We start from the raw sequence: 23,090 nt of genomic DNA on the forward strand, positions 1-23,090 counted from the left end.
GGTCCAAGAAGAAGAAGAAGGAGAAGCATCAGCACAGAGAATCTTCTTCTAAATCCTCGAGGTCTCATCGGCGTCATCTGGACTCTCTGCGCCGGCATGATCATGGCACCGGTCGAGCAGGGACCGCTCCCGTTCGAGATCACCAGCGGCTTGACGTCGACCGACATGGGAGATCAGCCTAACTGTTACGCCTCCGATGACTCCAGCTTCATCAGCGTCTCTGCTGTCGGTGTACGAAGTTGATCCGCACCAGGAGCCGAGGGCTTCTCTGGAGCAGGTGGAGATGCCCGAGCCGACGCCGGCTTCGCCTCAAGCATCGGCTCCTCAAAGTTTTCTGGCGTCCCCGGCGCCGGACACGGATCCGGCAGCATTCCTTAATGCTATGTTTAATATCTTTGCCACCATGGCGCCTGGAGGTGTGCATGCGGAGCCGTCAGGTCCTTTGGCCTTCGACATGGGTGTTCCGGCTTCTTATAGGCCGACGCCCTTCATGCCCTTTCTTCCTTCGGGAAGTACCGCTTCAGCGCCGATACCTATGGCGTTGCCCAGAAGACCGGTGACGCTGACGACATCCACCGTCCCGGCGCCGATGGATTCACCACAGATCCAATCTACCTTAAAGATGCCTGTGGCGCCGAGGGATCGGGTGTCGGATGACTCAGAGGATCGACGCCGTCCAAGGTCTTTGGCGTCGGCTGATGCCTTATCAACGCCGGGGGTCGAGTCCAGGCTCCGCTCCAGAAGGTTCGCTCTGAGGCTGCTGGAGGAGCAGTAATATGAGAAACAGCACTTGGAGAAAGGGGAGATCATGGAGCTGTCAGGGGACCTCCAAGGTTTGGATACGGCAAGTGGTCTAGACACTTCCCCGGAGTGGAACTTGGCTTCTCCGGGGCAGGGGGAGTATACAGAGGAGGCTGCCTCTTTTAATGCTGTGGTGCGGAAGGCAGCAGACTTTTTGGACCTTCCTCTTCCAGCCGCAGATGTTAAGACCAACATCCTTACTGAGGTGGTGCATCCAGCATCAGCTGTGGCGGAGCAGCTTCTTCCATTCAATGAGGCTCTTATGGGCCCTATTAGGGAAGTGTGGAAGAAGCCGGTGACTTCGACTGCTGTGAACAGGTCGGTGGCGAGACGATATCGAGTGGCCCCAGTTGATCTGGCGTTTTTTTCCAAGCACTGGACTCCGGAGAGTTTGGTTGGACAAGCTTTGTGTTCCTCCCGTTCTGCCCCTGGATCATTTCCAGGAGTTCCCGCTGACCGGGAGTCGAAGAGAATGGACCAGTCAGCTAAAAAGGCCTTCTCGTCATGTAGCATGGCTTTGAAATCCACGAATGCTACTTGCATTTTGGGACGATACATTTATGCCCTTATGGATGAGGCAATGGGGCACCCTGGATTGACTAATAAGGTGCAGAACCTTTTGTCGGACGCTCAGGCGTCGGCGACCCAGGTGATTCAATCTGGGCTAGACACCTCGGATTCGGTGGCCAGGGCTATGGGCACGTCCATAGCGATGAGGTGGCATGCCTGGCTGCGATCATCGGGGTTCTCCCCTGATGTTCAGACCACACTGCTTGACCTGCCATTTGATGGAGACAAATCTTTTGGATCGAAAGCCGACTCTGCCTTGGAGCGGTTTAAGGAGAGTAGAGCCATGGCAAGATCCTTGGGACTGCAAGCAGCCACCTCCTCTTCTTTAAGGTCATTCTGGAGGTTTAGAGGATTTGGTTGTGGCGCTTCCTTTCGTGGCAGGCTCCATGTCACAGGACAGCAATCTTCAGAAGCTCTCCCTTATAGATCCTTCAGGGGCACGGGTAGAGTACGCACTAGAGGGGCCGTCCAGCAGCACTCTGTCTCTTCCTCTTCCTCTGGAGGGGTGCAGCAGGGAATGCAACCTTAGTTCTCCATCACTCCCTGTTCACACATCTCCTGTAGGGGGGGGGAGACTATCTTACTTTCTTCGCATGTGGGAGTCAATAACATCAGACTCCTGGGTCACCGATATTGTGGGGAAAGGTTATGCTCTTCCCTTTTGGGAGTTTCCTCCTCCCATCCCTCCCCACCCATCCTTCTGTTCGGAAGGCCATCTCCTGTTACTGCAACAGGAGGTGCTATCCCTTTTGTCGAAAGGAGCAGTGGAGTTGGTCCCAGAACAGGAGAGGGGTCAGGGCTGCTATTCATGGTACTTCCTGATCCCCAAAAAGGATGGTCGGTTGAGGCCAATCCTGGACCTGAGGATTTTTAATTGGTTCCTCAAGCAGGAAAATTTCAAGATGCTGACCCTGTCACAGGTTCATTTGGCGTTGAACGAAGGAGATTGGATGGTGTCTGTCGACTTGCAGGATGCTTACTTCCATATTCCGATCCTGAAGTTGCACAGGAAGTATCTCCGGTTTGTGGTGGGGTCGCAACACTATCAGTTTGCCGTCCTCCCGTTTGGTCTTACTTCGGCAACTCGAGCCTTCACAAAGGTGATGGCGGTGGTTGCAGCGGAGCTCAGAAGAAAGGGAATAGCAGTATTTCCTTATCTGGACGATTGGTTGATCAAAGCCAAGTCTCCGGAGCTCTTGCAGCATCACTTGCAATCGACAACTCAGTTGTTGTTCGAGCTGGGCTTTTCGGTGAACGTGCCCCAATCTCACCTAGAGCCCTCTCAACGCCTCCCGTTCATAGGGCCGGTACTGGACACAACATTGAATCAGGCCTTTCCTCCGCCGCAGCGGATTCAGGACATTCAGGCGTTGATTCCAATGTTTCAGAATGGAGCGGTCGTTCCAGTCCTCAAGGTCCTTCGTTTGCTCGGTCTGTTCGCTTCTTGCATTCTGCTGGTCACTCATGCATGCTGGCACATGAGGGCCCTTCAGTGGTGCGTCCGCAGGCAGTGGTTTCAGCACAAAGGAGATCTTGAGGATTCGATCAGGATCTCCAGAAACGCTGCAGCGGATCTTCAATGGTGGACTGCTGTCGGCAACCTGTCGCAAGGAAGGCCGTTCTCGCTACCTCCGCCGGTGGCCAAAGTTGTAACGGATGCTTCCACTCTAGGGTGGGGAGCTCATCTGGGGGACCTGGAGATCAAAGGTTGTTGGTCTCCAGTGGAACAGAGGTTTCACATCAATCTGTTGGAACTGCGGACGATACGTCTGGCTCTCAAGGCCTTCCTCCCTTCCCTTTGCGGTCAGTCGATTCAGGTCCTGACGGACAATACCACTGCGATGTGGTATATGAACAAGCAGGGAGGAGTGGGGTCGTATCTTCTCTGCAGAGAAGCTCTTCGGCTCTGGTCCTGGCTTCAGGACAATCGGATTTGCTTGGTAGCAAATCATTTGGCCGGAGTTCTGAACGTGCGTGCAGACAGTCTCAGTCGGCTCATCTCGACCAATCACGAGTGGCGTCTTCATCCAGATCTGTCCCTTTACATCTTCCAGAGGTGGGGCTAGCCACAGGTAGATCTGTTTGCCACTCGGGAGAACACGCACTGCCCGTCGTTTTGCAACCTCTAGTATCCGATGCAAGGAGCTTTGGGGGGCGCATTTCAGATGTCCTGGAAGGGACAGTTGCTTTATGCGTTTTCCTCCCATACCCTTGATTCCTCTGGTTTTGAGGAAGATCCGCCAAGATCGGGCCCAAGTCATCTTAATAGCACCGGATTGGCCAAGAGGGGTATGGTACTCAGATCTTCTCCAACTCTCTCTGCCCTCCGCTCCGTCTCCCGTACAGGGCAGACCTCCTCTCGCAGTCACAGTGGCAGGTTCTACACCCCCACCTCCAGAGCCTGCACCTTCATGCCTGGAGATTGAACGGGGCAATCTGAGTTCCTTTTCTCTCCCGCTGGAGGTGGTGGAGGTTATTTTATTGGCCAGGCGACACTCCACCAAATCGATCTATGCAAGCAGGTGGGCCAGATTTGTGACTTGGTGTGGAGAGAACCAAATTGATCCCTTGAGGACCCATCTGTCTGACGTATTGTTATTTGTTTTATCCTTGGCACAGAAGGGTTGTGCAGTTACCACAGTTAAGGGTTATTTATCAGCGCTGTTGGCTTTTCTGTGCCTTCCAGATCAACCATCCTTGTTTAAATCAATCATTGTATTGAGGTTCCTTAAGGGTCTCCCTAATAAGTTTCCGCCCACTTCGTTTGTTATGCCACAGTGGGATCTTAACTTGGCACTCTTGTCCATTGAGACTTCTAGTTTTGAAGACTGTTTTTCTGGTGGCCATAACATCGGCTAGAAGAGTGAGTGAGATCCAGGTTCTAGGCGTAGAACCCCCATATATTTCTTTTTATTGGGACAAAGTGGTGTTAAGGACCAAGGCGGCTTTCCTTCCAAAGGTTGTTACTCCCTTTCATTTGGGACAGTCCATTACTCTCTCTTCTTTCTATCCCCCACCTCATCCATCTAAGGAGGAAGAGAGGCTTCACTGGTTGGATCCGCGAAGAGCATTGAGCTTCTTCGTAGACAGGACGAGGGAGTTCAGACAAGACGATCAGCTCTTCGTTGATTACGCGGGGAAGAGGAGAGGCAAAGCTGTCCACAAGAGAACTCTGTCCAGGTGGGTCATTCTTTGCATCAAGTTATGTTATTCTTTAGCAAAGAAAGAACCTCTTGTTGGGCTCCTAGCCCATTCCACCAGACCTAAGGCTGCTTCGTCTGCCTTGGCTAGAGGTGTTACTGTGGTTGACATCTGCAAACTTGGGCATGCCTCCACACTTTTGCCAAGCATTATTGTTTGGAGTGTGAGGTTAGGAGGGATGGCCATTTTGCACGCTCAGTACTGCAGGATTTCTTGGTTTGACCATTCAGGCACCCACCTCCGAAGGCGGTACTGCTTTGGGACTCTATTCTTTAGGTGAGGAATCCACAGGTAGTTGTATCCATCAGAAGAACAAGTTTGCTAGTGTATCCACCAGAAAAGGTGTTACCGAAGGTAAGTAACTTGTTTGTTTGGTATGCCTTTGTTTCATGTAATACTAATTTTAGCATAACATTGAGCAAATCCAGGTTGGGGGGGGGGATGGGCTACGCTTTCAGGGTGGACTGCTTATCTTGTTGACTCTTAGAAAGTCACCAAGAAATTGTCGGACTTTGAGGCACACAGTTGATTCACAACGTACGTGCCATTTTTAATATAGTAAGGTATGTGATTGTCAGGAATAGCTGGAGGCTATGTATCAGAGTTGCAGAAAGAGATTATTTTATGTCTGCTGGCCCAGAGGACATAGAAGATTGCTGGAGGGTTTCAAAATTCCCTAGAGAGGGTAATCATGAAACTGTTGTGGACATTGATAGCTTTGGTTCAAGAAGAAAAGTGAATACATTTCTTCTTTGACTCAGATTGCATTATCTATGATGAGGCTTTAATTTAGAAATGTGAAGGGTCATTAGGTGAGAATTAGACTTTCTCAGTCTCTTGCAGAGACTTCGTCCAAGGGCATTAATAGAACGTGCACATGACCAGATTCTAAAGTTAATAACCTTTGGAAGTTTACTGTAACATAGTATTATTACAGAAAGCAAATAGATAAAATAATTAGTATAAATATTTATAGATCTGCTAAGTAGACAGACATAGTCAGTCTCCAAAGAAAGCCCAAAAGATCTCAGGCCCTCCTCCAAAATAACACTGCTTTTATAATGTTTTTGGGGCGGAAGGAACGCACATTTTCATTAAAAGACATTACTTAAAAGGGTTGGATTAAAAACTAATGACAACCAGTTCGTCTATTAGTTGGTACAGCACCCCTTGTAAGCTATAATTTCTAAAGCTTCTTATTGGTTAAAGCTATTTATATTCAATTACGGAGATTAAATCATACATTCTGAAATGCAGGAATACAGTAGGCTTGTTCAAGTACAGCAGAGCTGGGCTAAATAACCCTGAACTTAACCAAAACACACTCTTCTCTACGGAGAGGAAAACAAATTAATATAAATTTGTATCGAAACAAACCATGGCAGAGGCTGTATTTTCGTTGGTGTTCTGAAACCGAGAAAGGCACATGCATGTTGATCATTCATACACTTAAAAATAAACATGAACTTCTCTTTAGCATTTTATGAATGGTTAATAATGCAACCTAGTAATGCTAACTGAAGCATGCCTAAATTAATCATTACTTTCTAGATAATAAAACGTGTACTATTTAGCCACTTTGGTGAAAGTCCAAACACATTTAATAAATAGTAGGGCTCTCACCACATGTTTTTTGTTTATTTGAAATCGGATGTAAATGTTTTTTCGCCTGAACCAGGACTTGGGAATCAGAACTGTGCACAAAAAATCTTTGCATTCAACATTTCCCATTTCAGCAGGAAAAAGCCGGTGAAATGTGAATACTTAAAAATGTTAATAATGGGGAAGAAACCTGTGGAAATAGTTGCACAGACAACATTCCACCCTTTGTGGAAAACAAAAACCCATGGTATCGTTATTTCCCTGGGGAGTAGGGTAGGTTGTGAACCAGAAAAAGACTGCAGAATTGCAATTAGTGATTGTCTCCCTGATAACTGAATGAATGGAAGACTTGAAAGAATCTAAGCTGAAATGGAAAGTAATTAGTTGTGACTGGGGTCCGAGTTCAGGCTTACTTATACTGCTCTTGACCTCACGAGATCTGGAAAAGGTTGACAAAACAAAGAAAAATATATGTATATTATAGATAACTGCTACAACTTATTACATATTTTTAGTACAATATTATAAGCCGTAAAAAAAAAAAAAAAAAGATAACGATCTGTGTAAGTCAAAAAAGCCATACTATAAGATAATGTCTCTAGTAGTTTTTATGTTGTTCTTAATAAACGTTAGAATTCTTAATTTGGGGTGAGCAGTTTTCAAAGCTGGACATATAAACGGGATGTGTGAATGATCTTGAAGTCTTTCTTTACAGAAGTAAAAAGGCTATCTTCAGTATTCATTCCTCCTTACTTCCGCTAACAGATATGAGAGACAAGCTCTTGGTGTTCTGTACTAAGTAGAACCATCATATGCTTTGATCTTGCAACTTCCTGTTGTATTTTTTAGGTCTTTTAAGACCTGCTGTTTTAGAGTTGATTTTATATAAGACAAGCCTAATACAAGGCATACAGTAAGCTAAGACATTCCCTTATGTAAATTGTTGTCTTTTATATCTATTTCACCTGAGATATAGAAATCCAAATTGAGAAATCACAGTAGGCCAAGTCCAGTTTAGGTAAGGCAGAAGTAAAATTGGTGAGACACTTAGACAAGGTGCGAGGAACATATGAGAATTCCTCCCAAATTAGTGTCCCCAGGAAGCTACTTGTAGAATGATAATGTTAGCAACCCAGTGTATGATCGATCACTGGCACTTTAAATTGGCATCCAAATAATCCTGTCTTTAAGCAGACTGGTTCTACTTTCACAGTGACCATCACTGCTAATCCTTTTCATCAGTTTGCCCTAATCTTTACTGTAAAAGTAAAGTTTACTTACAATTAAATACTTTATTGCTTGTCTCAAAGTTGACAGCATTTTTTATTTGTATACCTCTAGCAAATGTGAATACCTAGCATCCACTTAAAGTGGAGGCTGCTTCTTTCTTTTAGGAAAGATCCTGACTATACTCTTTACCATGTTTATTTTTAAATGGTGTCTTTTTGCACACCCAGATAAGGTGTCGCTGATAGAATTGTGTTGATGGGGTTCTTGACCAATATGGGAGACATTTCTTTAGGCTCTTGGAGTTCAGAGAAAACTTGCAGATAAAGAGAATATACACCAGCAAACTCTAAATCCCTGATTTAGTCATTTGATATTGCTATTCTTTTTGTTATTCAATTTCTGACCGATCAGTACTCTGCATTAAGTGTTTAAGTGAAGAGGTGTCAATAGACTTGGAAAATCATCACGTTTGAGATGGAGCAACCTATCTGCCAAATTATAAATCAGGCTTTTAATAAGCTGGAAGTGATTTTCATATTAAAATGTTTACATCACAGGGTTGGCCTATGAACTCAATTGAATGTGCTTAAAAGGTGGCTAAGTCTGGCGTAAACTGAGTGCATGGATTAATGTATTAAACAACACTAGGTGAATATAGCTATATTGTCTAAAAGAAAAGTGGTTATGTTGAAAACCAGAATGCTCCAAAGGAATAATATTCTGCTCCTGCGTCCATGTTGTAAGAGGTTCTCTACAACACTTGCTAAATAGGTTTATCGAAGAGTCTAATAATGCTATCTTTGATATGTTTGGTGATGTAGATAACTTGAGCCACTAAGAAAAAGAAAAGATCTGTTATTTGATACTCGACATTTGAGTCCCTCTCAGTTTTAAACAGTGGTGCAGCTTTTGAGTGAGGCCACGGAGGACCAAGGATATATGGACTGTTTTACGCTCTTTGCTTAAAATCTACAGTATTTCAATGAAGTGAATGTTACACATAAAACCTAGAGTATGCAAACACACATAAAATGGCAATGGTGTCGCTGGAAAAAACATCAGTTCTTCTGTACTAATTGTACCTTTTTTTTTTTTGCTGCTTAAAAGCGGTTGTCACATGGTGTTTTCCAATATGGAACCGTACATGGAAAACAAAGGGCCTAGTTTGTAACATTAAATCTTAATTTTAGTACAACCACACTCACTGCCTATCATTTTATGTCTAGTTTTACAGTGTGTATAGCCTGTTTTGTTAAGGCAAAGACGCCGAAAATGCACCAACTATGTGCTTTCAGCTGGCACCTCCCATTCCCTTGAATTCCCTATGACCATCACTGTAACGCACAGCTGCCATTCACACATGCAATCCTGTCATGCGAAACATCCTCAGATCACACATGTATATATTAGTGACTTGTTAAATGGCATGCTTGATGCAAGGTGCAGCAAGTAAATAAAGATCATCATGAAAATTGTGAGATAGGTTTTATGTTCCCGTTAGAGTTGGACGTATACAGGTCACAGGTTGAGTTGCAACAGGCCAAGTTTTACATTCTTTCAAAGTGAATAAAAGAAGTACAAGTGAGTGGGATAATATTAAACCTGTGATGTGCAGTGTTAGTACATTTGAAAAATGTGGTAGCGAGTTCTCTATAAAATATTCTTAGCATTATCAAATTATTAAATCAAATATACAGTGCAATGCTCACACAAACCAGCTATGGTTTTCGTTGATGTGATTGTATTTATTTATTTTATTTTGAATATTGTTTGCTTAATAAAGAGAAATGATTAAAGTGTGGTTACTAGAATTTGTGGCTAAAATGTTTGATTTGTCTTTTGCCCAAATGAGTGAAGAATTGCACCCCAGAGGGAATACAGGGTTCTTATCCTTAGCAGCTGCTGTATTAGATGGTATGGTGAGTGAATTTAGCAGATGCTAAAGGGTACCGGCAGCAACAAGGGCACTTGCCCAGAACGAGGAATCAGCAGCCAGGCCCTCAGTACTGAGCAAGGCTCCTATTTGCTGCTCATCAAGACAGTGACGCTATGTGCGGAGATTGGAGCGGATTGGATTGGAGCGGATTGGATTGGATTGGAGCGGAGCGGGGAGTAAGGAGCTCCTAGGCTGTTGGGGCGGGTCCCAGCCACAGAGTGTGGAGCATGGTGCCGGGCTGCAGCAGAGGAGTGGAGGGGCTGAGAAAGCCCAGTGACAATGTGATATATCTCATACCCCGACTCGTCATTGGACCACAGGAGCCAGGGGTGCTGATCAGCAGTCCGCGGTCAAGAGTCCGTGGACAGCCCATGAGCGCGGTTAGCTGCTGGTAAGCTTCCGTTCTTTTGCTGGGGGCCGCCCCGTCTTTTTGCTGCTACCTTGCTGCCTTACCATTCTGCCCGCAGGTTCCTGCGAGGGGGGAAGAGTGGTCTGAGAGCGACCCATGAGCAGCCCTGTGGTGTGGACTGCGGACTCTGTGAGTTAGAGCTCCGCAAGGGTTACGCAAGGCCTACTATCTGCGCCTTGCTGGGGGCTGTTTAGGGGTCGTTCCTTTGTCCTGCCGCCTTGTACTCGAAAGGCACTTTGCCCCCTGCTATCTCGCCCAGGAGACTATCTGGCGGGCATGGAGCTGAGGTAGACTCACTGTGGAGGTGTTGTTGAGGTGTGGCTGGTTTTGCTGCACATTTGGTCCCTGGAAAGCACCAGTAAGCATCAGACAAAGTTCAGAAAAGCTGCAATTGTTTTATCTGAGGCCATCCCCACGTTCCAGGTAGGGGCTGTAGGTGGTGCCCTCCACCCCCCCAGACGCTGCACCAGACGCACCCCAGAATCAGCCATGAAATTGCCCTGAACTATCTTGAGACGCAGTGGGGGTAGAATTAACGATGACCATGAAGAAGCTCCGTTCTGGCCGATTGCTCCTAAGAAGATCTTGTTTAAAAACCAAATCCAACCCTATATGGAACTAGGCTAATCCTGTACTCCTGTTGAAGGGTCAGACGCAACTATTTACCTTCTGGGGAAAAGAGAACACCTTATTTCAGGAAACAAATGGTGAAGAGCTTTCCAACTCTACCCCGGTCACAGAGCCCTCTAAAGGGACTTCAAGGGACCCTTCAAGGGAATCGTATCAGGCGGAAGTAAGCCAAAAAAAGAGGAATTAAGGTCCTGAAACACAGGGCCTTTCGCTGTCCCTTGCAGAGACTGTAGAGATTGTTTGGCCTGCTCGGAGTCAGCTAGGGCCACAGTCCTGTCCCCTCTCTTCCTCCACATCCGCCTGGTCAGTTAGTCCTCTCTTTAGCTGATATGGCCCTTAAAATGGTGGCACTTTTATCAACAGCGTCTGTAGCTACTGTGCCCTGTGATTTTATGCTGCCAGATTTGGATACAGCACTATTTCAGAAATGTGGCCCCCAGGTTAATGATCTCTCGCCTTCGCCTGTGGACCCCAGGCCCAAATGTTTACCGACGTCAACTGGCCTGCAGTTGTTTAATAGCACACCCTTGTTACAAGATTCATTATACCTCCACTCTCATTTGTCAGTGATGCCGGCCTTAGAAGTAAGTGGAATTCAGCCCATTCCACCTCCTGAATCTGAGGCTAGGCTTTCAGCCTCTTTGTTCAATCTGGAACACCTTCTTACTTCAATCTTAAAGCTCTTGGAGCTTTGTATGTGGCTCAGATTGTATTCTTGACTCTGTTACAGCAATTTTAATGGAGCTGACTAAAGATAAAAGGGAGACAAAACTTTAGATCCTATTCAGACTAATGCAGCTTCTTGGCAACTTTTTAAAGAACAGAGGTCTTCTTGTATGACCCTCAGGGCACCACCACGGGAGCACTCATGTGAGGATGTGAGCACTCAAGCTAGTAGAGCCTATTGCAATCGCCCCAGCGAGGTAAAAACATTTTCGGTTAGTCCTGTGGATTTCATTCGATTTATCTTTGATACTCCTCCACCGAAGGGTAATCAATCTGCACAGAGCAACCAGCCCCCATTGAAGGTATTCCCCATCTTTGAAAGAACTGCCATCCTAAAGAGTGGGCCCATAGCTTCTCCTCATACGCAATCCTTGGGAGGCGAATCAAAGAAAGGAAATAATGTTAAAGGTGGGAGAAAAAAAACAAGAGATTGAAGAAATTAAACCGACGGAGTAACAGCAAAAAAAGAAGGGAAGTTCCCCCCCTTCCCCTCTGATGTGACAACTTCCCCCGAACACGCACAGAGTTACTCACAAAGCAGTCTTGTTTACCTTCATCGCAAAGGCATAGTGTTTCTAGAAGGGGGCTTGAAAGTTAGCATAATATTGACTTTTCTACCACTTCTGTCTTGAATCCAACTGCTTCACCTTTCTTGCCTCCCATACAGGAGGTTGCCCCTAATGATTTCTCTACTTTTTTGGCTAGGGAAGGAGCTCCTATAATAGGTTATAACGTGAACTCCCAGATAGTAGTAGTCTTTTTACCTATCTTTGATGCAGATTTAATTTTAAATAGATTCACTCTGTTAAGATGCTTCTTGGAATCCAGTTCCCTGAAACACATTTCTAGTTATGACATTGATCTTGTTTCCCTAATGACGATTAATGGTGGTTTTAGGGCTAGGGTCACCTTTCGATCCTTACACTCGGCGAACCTGGTCTTCTCACGCAGATTTTTTGCAGTGTCGGGGGATTGACGTGGTTTCGGTTCTGCCTCACACTGTTCCTTGTGGAGATAAGGCCTTGATTAATGCCCCTAATAGGCCGCAATCTCCTGATCATTTTAAAGACACTGACCGTTCTGTGTTTGGAACTAGAATAGATTTACAGGCTCTTAAAGTCTCCCTAACAGGGAATGTTAGGCAGGTGTTACTGCAGGAGTTACGATTCGTATCTAATCAACTAGCCACTTATGACCAGGAAGATTGGGATTGGCTTCCGGGTGCCCTTTCTCAAGAGCAGGGGCCCAGAGTATTGCACCATCCCTTTTCCTAGCAAAGGATTAAAAATCATTTAATGGAATGCAGCAGGGGTAAAATTTATCAGGGAAAAATTATCTTATCTTAATTTGCTTAAGCCAGATTTAATTTGCTTACAGGAGACTTGGTCAGACACAGATTTATTATGGGACAACTACTTCGTCATTGATTGTAAGGCCTCCTTGTCGCAAAGGGGACATGCTAAAGGGGGGTAGCTTGCCTACTGTCTAACACACTTAAATGGGACTATACCTGTTATAAAGACCCCAGTAACCTCTTCATGGCCTTAACCATTCAATTGCATGACATTGCACGAGGCCCTACATCATTGTTATTAACGTTTATGTCCCCCCCCGAGGCAGCATATGATTTTTTATTACAAAGGGTTTTTGCCTATCTTGAGGACGCCCTAGACACTGAGTTTCCCCCATTAATAGCACTAATGGGAGACCTAAACTGCAAAATTTCCAATTTTTCTCTAGGTCAAATGCGTGAAGTTGAGAGAGAAATAGCGCTTCCAATTCCAGCCTGCGTTTTTCCCCCCCCTTCAGTTAAAACTAACAAAAGAGGAAAACTTCTCCTCAGCCTTCGGAAGAAAAATGACTGCATTATTGCCAAGGGTAGGTCCTCCTCAGATTCTCCTGGTTCCTCCACACATATATCCCCGGGGGGAAAGGCCATTTTAGATTACTTAGTACTTGGATATTCTTCCTATTGTTTATTGGAAGATTTTAGGATTATAAGAACCCCCTACAGTGCCCATAATTTGCTTCTTATCACTCTAGAAACGATCATATCATCACTAGATTCTTGGAAGTCTGGCAGGTTTGCCCAGAGTTTTGGTAAAAAGACAGGGAGGACCCAGTGGAATTTTAGGAGGGTAGGAGGTGTTTCGGCAATGCTAGCACCCGTGGTTGCTAACTTGATTAATTGGGAGGGGATGGAACTACAAAATGTCTCTAATTTCATGAAGCAGTTGTTGGTTAACACCTCGTACGGAAAGCAAAAAGTAGCCCAGAAAACTATTTCCCTGCACAATGCTTGATTTAAATATTTTGGTCAGGGCCCAGTATTTAGTTTATTCAGAGGATAGGAAAATCAGGGTTGCCCTATTAAAAAGGAGAAGGAAGCGGTTGAAGGCCCACCTTGCAAAAGAATCTAGGGATAGGCTTCGGATCCAACTCCGGAAAGCTGCTACAAGGGCCAGGCAATGCATTTTTGTGCATTATTAGGTGAAGGGTGCAGGTCGAGAACCCGCCCCCCTCTGCCGCTATCGTTGAAGCCCACTGGTTTGAATTTATTGCCTTCCTGTATGTCTCAAATGGGGTTGAACCATTTTGATCCCATGAAAGTTCAGGAATATACTTTTTTCCCCCTCTGTCAATAAAAGAGATTGACTGTGTTATTTGCTCTGTGCGCTCCTCTTGGGTTGGTAGTATCATTTTATCTTTATTTAAAAAGGGCAACTGAAATTGTCCTGGCAACTACCGTTAGACTGCCCTTCTGGATGCAGTGGACAAAATTTTCACCAAATGCCTGCTTTCCAGACTAACGTCTTGGGCAGAGGAGAATAACATTATCCCCCTGGAACAATCTGGAGTTAGGCACAGTCATAGCACCCTGGATAATATTGCTGTGCAACAAGTTATCTCGGAAAAATATGTACAATTGAGAGGCGGGGTGAATATATGCTGCCTTCATCTATTTTTTTTTTTTTTTCTCCACTGCTTTTGGCAAAGTAGATATAGATCTATTATGGGCTAAGCTCTCCAGTGCGGGGATACCTCCATCCCTCCTCAAGTTAATTATAGCTCTTCACTCTAACACCTGGTGTAGAATCCTTTGGGGGGGGTTGATAGAGGTTTATCCCATAAGATATCTACTTTTAATGTGTTAAAACAGGGTTGCCTGTTGGCTCCCTAGCTTTTTTCCCTCAACATTTCATATCTTCCCTCCTTGGCTCAGGGCAAAGGTTACCCCCGCTATTAGGTGGGCTCCCAATTTGCTGTCTGCTATATGCTGACAACATTGTAATTTCTCATTTAACCCCTAAGGGTCTACAAGATCATCTGCTGTGTTTATCAAAGTATTCCAACTTACACTACTTAAAGATCAATGTTTCAAAAAGTAAGGTTATCTGCTTTCTGGGGGGAAAAAAAGATGATCTTCCCGATTACCACTGGACACTGGGAAAGCAAAAACTTGAAATAGTGAAATCATATCCCTTTTTATGGAAAATAGGAACCTTAGTGATGTTGTCCACATTGCCTCAAATAAATCTAAGGCCGAATGTTGGGCAGGAGGCTTAGGGGCCCTATACACAGCTACAGGGAGAAGGCATTTTTTATATCTTTTATCTGCTTACTGTGTCAAAAATTCTGCATCCCTGTTATGGGGGTGGAACTTATAGATACTTCTAAATGGGGGTTCCTGAATCAGTCAGAAGGAAAAATTCTTAGAAAACTAATGTCTGTTAATACGGCTGCCTCAGTGGCAGCCATGAGGTTGGAATTGGGGCTTAGAAGTGCATATGTTCAAGGATTAGTAGGGGTTATTCGGTTGGCTGCTTCAATTTTGAAGAGCGAGGAAAATGCCATAAGATCTATATTAAAGAAAGAACTCTTTTCAGAAAATAGTATGGCTAAATATGCCTTTTGTAAGAACTTTTCCTATGCCCTTGAAAGGCTGGAGCTAGATCGTAGCCTGGTCCTAGAACTATCCCCATTGCATTTGTAAGTTATTTTGAAGAAAGCATTGTGGGCATTGAGTTATCGTTTAGATCTTGAGAGCTGCAAAAAAAAAAAGTTAATTTGTGAATGTAGTAAGTACTCTAGTAATAACAAAATCACAACCTTACATCACATGGAATATTCCTCACAGTGTTAGGCGTTTTTGGGTGTTTCTTCGCTAGGGATTGCTCCCTTTGAATACCTTATTGGCGAAATGGCATAGAACAGCTAAAGAGTATAATTTCTCCCTGGCTGAATCCCAAGACCTAACCCATGTATTATTTGTTTGTCCATCTCTTGCTTCATTGTGGCGCAAATGGCGAAAACCAGTTTGACTTCTGCTATCTTTGTTGTTGGCACCTGAGTTCCTCCGAGCCTTGTATGATCCCCTTAATGAAAGATTTTGTTTTCCATTTTTTTTATTTATTTTTTATTTATTTTAAGCATATTTGTTGAATTGTAAGTTGGGTGGTACGGTCTAACTAGGTGAATGTTGTCCCAATTTGTTTGTAACAATATAATATATGTGTGGCAGAGGAAGCGAGGCACCTCATGTTAAAACCTGAAAAGAAGAATCAAGTTTACCCCATGAAAATACCGTTGTATGCATATATTTGTTTATTTGTAATATTATGGTCAGACTGGCTCCGTTTTAGAGAGTCGGTGTTTGTATTTAAGGTACTCCTTTCCTTTATTTACTGTGTTTTTTGTATACTTTGGCACTCTGCACTTTCTTGTTATGTATAGTGGGCAATGAATTTAAAAGCCTAATACTTTCCTATTTTATGATATTTTAATTGCACTGATGTAGCTTTTGCACTTTTTTCATCCTTTTGTATTTTTATAAGTGCAATGTAGTGGTGTAGTTTTAAGTTTTGGAAAACATTGTGGTGTGTTTCGATACAACGTTTATGGTATAAAAGTTCTTATTGTGTCCAACTAGATTTTAGGTGTAAATAGTGGTAGAGACTAAAGTATTGTTGTATTGTCTATTTTTATGTAGACCTCAATTGAGTTCCGAATCATAAATAAAATTGAATTGAATGTGTAATTTTGCACATGGTTGAGGAGTGCGTAACCCGCGCTTCTACCTCCCGGTTGCCCAACAGATTGCTTACTTACTATGCGTACTTTGATAGAAAAATATATTTGCCTCCGCTATCATGCATGCATATTTATCAATTTTTGTTCCCTATTAAGAAACTGTTATGCTGCCCTCTTTGTTAAAGAGATCTATGCACTTTCTGAATGTGCAGTAGTGTGAGTAGCATCTATTTTTATGTATGAATGTGAAGAAAGCGTGTGTTGTTGGTATCCCTTGGCTGTAATATGCAGGTTTTGGCAGCTGCACTGTTTAAGGCAGACACGAAAGTGTGGAGGAGATTGCAAAAATGGGAATGTGCCAAATGACTGCAAATCTGGGGGGAGGGGGGGATCAATGCAGAGGCACAAAAGGAAAATAGGAACACAGTGTGCATGGACTGAGATGGGAGTGTGCACATTTGAAAGAAGAAGGCTGCCTACACGAAACAGTGAGAAAGTGTTATTGGGGTGCAGATAAATACAAACACACAAGGGAAAATGAGGTGGGTATCATATGAGGGGGGAAAGAGTGTAAATGCAGTGATTTGTTAGGAGTTGAGATCCAAGGGGGAAGAGTGTGGCAAATATACAAAGGTAATGGTTGTGGTTATATTTTGTTGGTGGGGGGAGGATGAAGAATACAAAATAAATTAAACTGAATGGTTAACATAGAAGTATAATGTGTATTCTTGCCTGTTTCGTTAATTGGTGCGTTGTCGCCTATTTAAATTTTCTCGTAGCCTACACTATCTTTCACATAATCTACTGTCATTTACTTTCAGTTAATGAAAAGCCAGTATATGAAGCCTGATCTCTCATTATTCCATGTGGGATTTGGAATCTTAAAGAAATTAATTCCTCGGGCAATAGCAGTAATTCTGATGGTCTGAGGATATGGTGCAGTTTGTGTCCATGCTGTGGCGCAAAATCTTGAGGAAGCGTTGGGTGCTTGGAGTGGTGTTTTGCCTCTCACTCATATACTTTCTTACGAGTACCTTCAAGCAGGTAAGTGTATGTCTTCTCTCCAGTGTTTAATAATCATAATGTAGGCTCAGAAACAACATGAATTGCATTGACTAATGTGAATGTTGCCTATGCCGTGAAACATTGATGTTCTCTTCTATGCGGTATATGCTTTCTCCCGTCATAAACCGGACATCAGATTCAAACCAGAGAAAACATCTAATAAGTTGCCATTTCTTTACCAAAGATGTTGTGAAAGGCCTATGATAATAAGTTCTTGTGCAGATTGGCAAGTTACCTTAACCACTCCAAGCTGTTTATGGATTAAATGTGCACAAAACATGCCCCCAATAAGTGATTCGGTTATTTATTCATAGGTGTTCTACAGCAAGAGAATGAAACATTTCCTAGCTAACTTAACAGAAAGTTTCAGTTCTTTTAAGGACATGGAGACGAAGATTAGGCCTTCTCTTTCTTCACTTTATTTCACAGCAGTCGCTATTCAAGATTGGAACATACAACAAACTACATTTCCCATTAACACATGGGGAGAAAACAACAAAACAACTCTGAGCATAACAGCCAAACAGCAGTCAACGTGTCCCTGAAGATCCCCTGTAACAACGTCTCTTCCTCTTTCTTCCTGTGACTCACTTGATATAGAAGCTTCTGTAATTTTGTTTTGGGGTATCTGCTCCTGAGGTGATACAAACATATTGTAAGGAACACATTCTCACTTGTAACATTTGCTGCAACTAATAGGCAATCCTGAAATAAAAGTCATAGCTTACACCGCAAGTAAAAATTAATTGCCAGAGAATCATCCACAGTACAAATCACAAAAGTGCAAATGTCACTTTAACAAACGGAAAAAATAAGGCATCCTTATTACCTGTTACGTCAGGCAGTAAGACTTCAGATCTCCAGGGTGGGCTAATCCTCTCCTCCATGTCCTTAATAGAATTGAAACTTTCTGTTATGTTATCTAGGAAATTTTTCATTCTGTGTGTGGTCCGGCGGCAAGGATTAGGCCAGTTTAAAGATTATCCACCACCAAAGAAGCCATATTCGGGACCGGTCTGAAATAAAATGTCTTGAATGTGGAATCGGACGACCAGTCAGCTGCATTGAGGATATCCTCCAGACGAGCGTCTAATGAAAAAGCCTTGACAGCCATTGTCCCCCATCCCCTCACCAAATGAGGACCAAAGGTGTAGGTGTCAATCCCCACCTCACTCATGATCCATTTGACCCACCTAGTAATCGCAGGTGATGAAACAACCCTCTGAGATTTTGTCAGGGCAATGAGCAATTGCCCTTCTCTGCGAGGTCTGAGTTCAGCCGTTATACTCCCATAAGATTTGATCACCCTGACCACACATAACTTGGGAACACTAGGAAACTCTGGATGAGAGATTATCTTGGAGTTGCATTTAGGCCATCTATGGATTTGAAAAGTCACTCCTTCCGGAGTAAATACTCTACCTGTTATGTCCAACGCTCTGACGTCTGACACTCTGCAGCAGGAAATGAGACAAAGCAGAGTCAACAACTTCGCCGACATTTGTTTCCTGGTCAGGTATCTGTTAGAAGGCCAGGATATAAACAAGCACAAGACCTTATTGACGTCCCATAGGGAAGAGTACCGGGGCTGAGGAGGAAAGGATAGCCTGATTCCTCTCATCAATTTTCAAACTAAAGTATGTTCCCTACTGGGTGTCCTTCGATCAGAAAGTGGCCCTCCGAAATAGCAGACCGGAAGGTATTGATTGACCTGTAGGCCAACCCTTCCAAAGACAAAGACGCCAGAAAGTTAATTATATGGACAACTCCTGCCTCCATGGGATCCAGTTGCCATTGGAAGCACCAACCCATCCAGCAGTTTCATGCGTAGTGATATCTTCTATTTGTCGCATCTGACCAGGCCTTGGCCAGGAGTGTGACAGCCTCTCCTGAAATTCCCGGGACTTTCCATCTTTGCCAGTAATCCTCTAAGCCATAAGCTTGAATGAGCGTTTCAATATCGGGGGTGAATATTCCCTGACGGATCGCAGAGAAGATCTGCCCGAAGGGGTAGATGGATGGGAAATTCCCAGGAAAATTCCTTAAGAACTGGAAACCAGACTTCCAAACTGATGTCACCATCACAAGATCTGCCTTCTGGTTGCGAAGGTGTGTCAGTGACCTCATGATCATCGCGAATGGAGGGAAAAGCATACCCCTGCTCTTGTGACCAATCCTGGAGAAAGGCGTCCATCGCTATTTCCCCTGGGTCCGGTCTGGAACTGCAGTACCTGTCCAGTTGGTGATCCAGTCTGAAAGCGATTAGATATATAGAGGGAGGTCCCTATTGATCTCCGAGCGCCCGGAAACCCCCTCCTGGAGTTCCAAAAGACTGGGACTGTTATGTCTGTACCACCCGAAGTGGCAATCAAGCCCGAAGCAGAGCCAGCCGTGCGCACATTAATTTCACTGAGGAAGACTGAAATTGATGTGCACCTGCCGTCGGGATTTTTACACGCTAAGCATGGAATGAATGGGATGCCAGGGATGCGTGGGCCCTCTGGCGGTCAGAAGACCGCACCACGCTTCCAGAAGTGGTTGGTGAGAGGTGGTTGCGAAGGAGCAGTGTGGTTCCCGTGGCCACCTAGCATTACAGCGGTAAATAACAGGTTTACACAATAATACTGTTTTACGGAGAGAAGAAAAAAAACAGGCACGTATCTTGTTGTATGTTCCAATCTTGAAAAACGACTGCTGTGAAATAAAGTGAAGAAAGAGTAGGCCTAATCCTCGCCTTCGGTCCTGACATAGAATCTTAGTTGATTGGGAACTTTACAAAAGATAGTAGTGATACATGGATTACTTTAGACAGGGTGAAACGTACAAAAATGTCTGGCAGAGACACAATGCAGCAAGGCTGTGGTAGTGATATATAGTTTAGAGTCTGATTTAGAGGTCAGCGGACCGATTACTCCTTCACAAATGTGACGGATACCCCGTCCGCTGTATTACCATTGTGTTATAACCAATTGCACTGTTAATACGTGGATGGGAAATCGTCACATTTGTGAAGGAGTAACCTATCTGCTGAAAACTAAACCAGGCCCTTAGTTGTGTTTTTTTTTTTGTTTTAATTTTTTTTTTTTTTTTTTTTTATTTTATATGGTTCCCCCTAGTCTACTGTGTTTGGTTCTCATAAAACCATGAGCTCTTCCTCGTTCACAAAAGCTTCAGTAATTCAGTCAGAGTTGGGATGATCCCAGGAGCATTTCTTTTGACACACAAATGCGTTTTCCTACGTGGCCAGCCGAGACATTAAAACAGAAACTATGGGTTGCGTCCCTTCAAACGAAAGCTTCAGAGACCATCACCAACAGCTTTCTACAATCTGATTTTTCAATAATTCTTTGTGGAATCACTCAATATTTTCTACATTATTCTGGCAGCGTACTTCCTTCTCTGGAGCAGTTTCTTTATCCCTTTTGGGAGGCTTTTGTGGCAGTTATCTTTCTGTAGTTTTCAGCGTAAATTTTGCCACAAAAGGCTCTTAAATACGCAGTGTGGCTTAATACTGTAGTCTTGGGGGAATTTTGTGTGACAAGCATAATGCAAAATTACTGAAATTACATGCATTTATGCAAGAGTACCTAGTATCTTCCACCTTTCTGCTGAACTTTTTCTAGTGACCACTAAGTAGCACGGAAATGCAGAAAACGAGTGTTGTAAGCATGTCTCTGTTTTCATAAATGCAATGCCGCAATCAGAGCAGGACGAATGGCAAATCTACTCCTGGCAAAACTAAAAAGCTGGTCAAATACAGAGGTAGGAAAGCCACAAATAAGAGCTAGGCAACTGACACTGCCACAAACCCTTCCAATCCAGAGCAAGGCTCTGATTGGCTCTGTAGAGTATTGTAGACCGCATTGTACACAGCAGAAAGCCAGAGCTATCTGTAGCAAGACCGCAAAAAGAACCTGAGCTGTAAAATGTTCAATACACAATACACGGGGACCCAAAACTAGACTATGTTAGCAACTGGAACCCAATGCAGCTATGAGCAAGAGAGATGTGGCGTCACTACATGTATTGTGTGAGGCTCAGGAAATGGTCATTATGCTTATTCATTTTTTTTGCTGTCCCAAACTGCAAGAGGTTTGCACAAATGTGAGTTGTAAAGGCGAGGAAAAACAAATGGAAGTCACCATATTCTCATCCCATGTGGACAAGTCGCCCCCATTGGGTGCCTACTGCATGCCCAGTGTTCTAACATTGAGCCAGATGTAGGAAGCATTTTTCCAATGGGCCGTTTGCGACCAGAAAAATGATATATATTTTTTTCTATGTACCAAAGCAAAATGCGACTCTTCAACTTGTTTACCGAATCACATTTTGCTTTTGCGATTCAGTATTAGAAAGGGGCATGTTTAGGGCATCCCTTCCTCATATCGAATGGCCCTGCCATGTAGGAATGTTTTGCAACTGTGAATATGGTGTGGCAAAACATTTGCAGTTACCACAACATCAAGTTGGTGGTTATCCATTCGTAAACGGGAAGGGGTCCCCAGGGACCCCTTCCCCTTTTGTAAATGGAAGTGTAAATATTTTTTTCGAGCTGGCAGTGGTCCCACGGACCACTACCTACTGTGAAAAAATGAAAAGAAAACTTTGAATTTCTTTGTTTGAAATGCATCCCTTTGTCCTAAAACAGGCTGCTTTAAAGGAAAAAAAAAAAAAAAAAAGATTTATTAACTGCTTCATTTCCTCCTACCTCTTGAATATTGATGAGGTAGGTCTTTGTGTCCCTATTGCGAGTTTCTAAATGTGTCTGAGACAAATACATATATTTCATTTTGGGAGTCTCTGATTACGGCAAACCACTGCCTCTCTAAATCTGGCACAGAACAGCCCCTGTTTAATCGGCTTATAAAGCTTGCAACCACACCAAAAAAGCAAGTCCAACTCTCTCCAGTCACCACTTAATATATACCTTTGCATATGAATGTCATTACACTATTATTTTGCAACCAGAGTTGTTAAGATGTCCCTGAGCGCAAATTGGGGCCAGTAATAGGTCTACTTTTAAATATTATGTTTCTCTGACAAGGTTATTTCGGAAAAACAGATCACATATATTTAAGGATATTTCTACGTCTTGGAGATAAGCCACCTCACAAGTTTAGAATATGAAGAGTCATGTGGCTCATGGAATTAATGTGGTGTACAAATCTTTCATTTGCTCTCTGACCTGCTGTAACAGTAATCCCCTTTATATCGTTTGAACAAGTTGTTTTTATAGGCTGTTATTTTTACTTAAACTCTCTGAGCCTGAATCTTCTATCCCAGCCCTTAATGTCTTTGATACAAAGATTCTCACTCTTTTACAGCTATAACATCAGTTGGGCGAATATGAAGCAGTTCACAACCAGAGCTAACCTTAATGTCTTCAGTATCTCACTAGTCCTGAACAGGCTTAAATGTCTTGGTATGCTGGCTAACGGGCCTAGTAAATATAGTTGAAGAAGTGTAGCTTTTATCCTTGCCTGGGACACACACATGTATATAAAGGAATATGTGTTGTCTTGCCTTTATGGCCATTCATTTCACATGTGACTCTATTGCTAACTTTCTTATATGAGCCTGTGAGACCTATGATGATGTGTTTAAAAATTCAACAAAGATGTATATATATTTTTAAACATCTCTTTTAGAACATAGATCATAACTTTGTGCTGCTTTTAATTGCATTGGTCAACTCTTAAATTCGAATAGTACTAACCAGGTACGAGGCACTGAGAATCCCAGGAGACCGGTTGGCCCACAGGGGAAGGAGGAGGAGGACGAGCTGTAACAACACTGCGCAATTTACCGCTTGCCTGCTCTCCACTGCACATGATGCTCAGCTGCTGCTAAGAAGGACTAAAAGTTGCAGGAGATCACTTGAGCCCGCAG

General features: G+C 43.7%; 1 protein-coding gene across 2 annotated transcripts in view; it reads left to right on the forward strand.

Annotated features, from left to right (window-relative positions):
- The window catches only part of SPRING1 (SREBF pathway regulator in golgi 1), a 105,495-nt gene that overhangs the window by 12,437 nt on the left and 69,968 nt on the right, over positions 1 to 23,090 (forward strand). For both annotated transcript variants that reach the window (XM_069214514.1, XM_069214513.1), the window contains exon 2: positions 16,958 to 17,180. In XM_069214514.1, coding sequence (XP_069070615.1) covers positions 17,070 to 17,180 — 111 coding nt within the window. In that variant the 5' untranslated portion in view covers positions 16,958 to 17,069. The remainder of the gene's footprint in view (positions 1 to 16,957; positions 17,181 to 23,090) is intronic.

This window comes from Pleurodeles waltl, chromosome 11 (genome assembly GCF_031143425.1).
Source record: "Pleurodeles waltl isolate 20211129_DDA chromosome 11, aPleWal1.hap1.20221129, whole genome shotgun sequence".
In the NCBI taxonomy this organism is placed as follows: Eukaryota; Metazoa; Chordata; class Amphibia; order Caudata; family Salamandridae; genus Pleurodeles; species Pleurodeles waltl.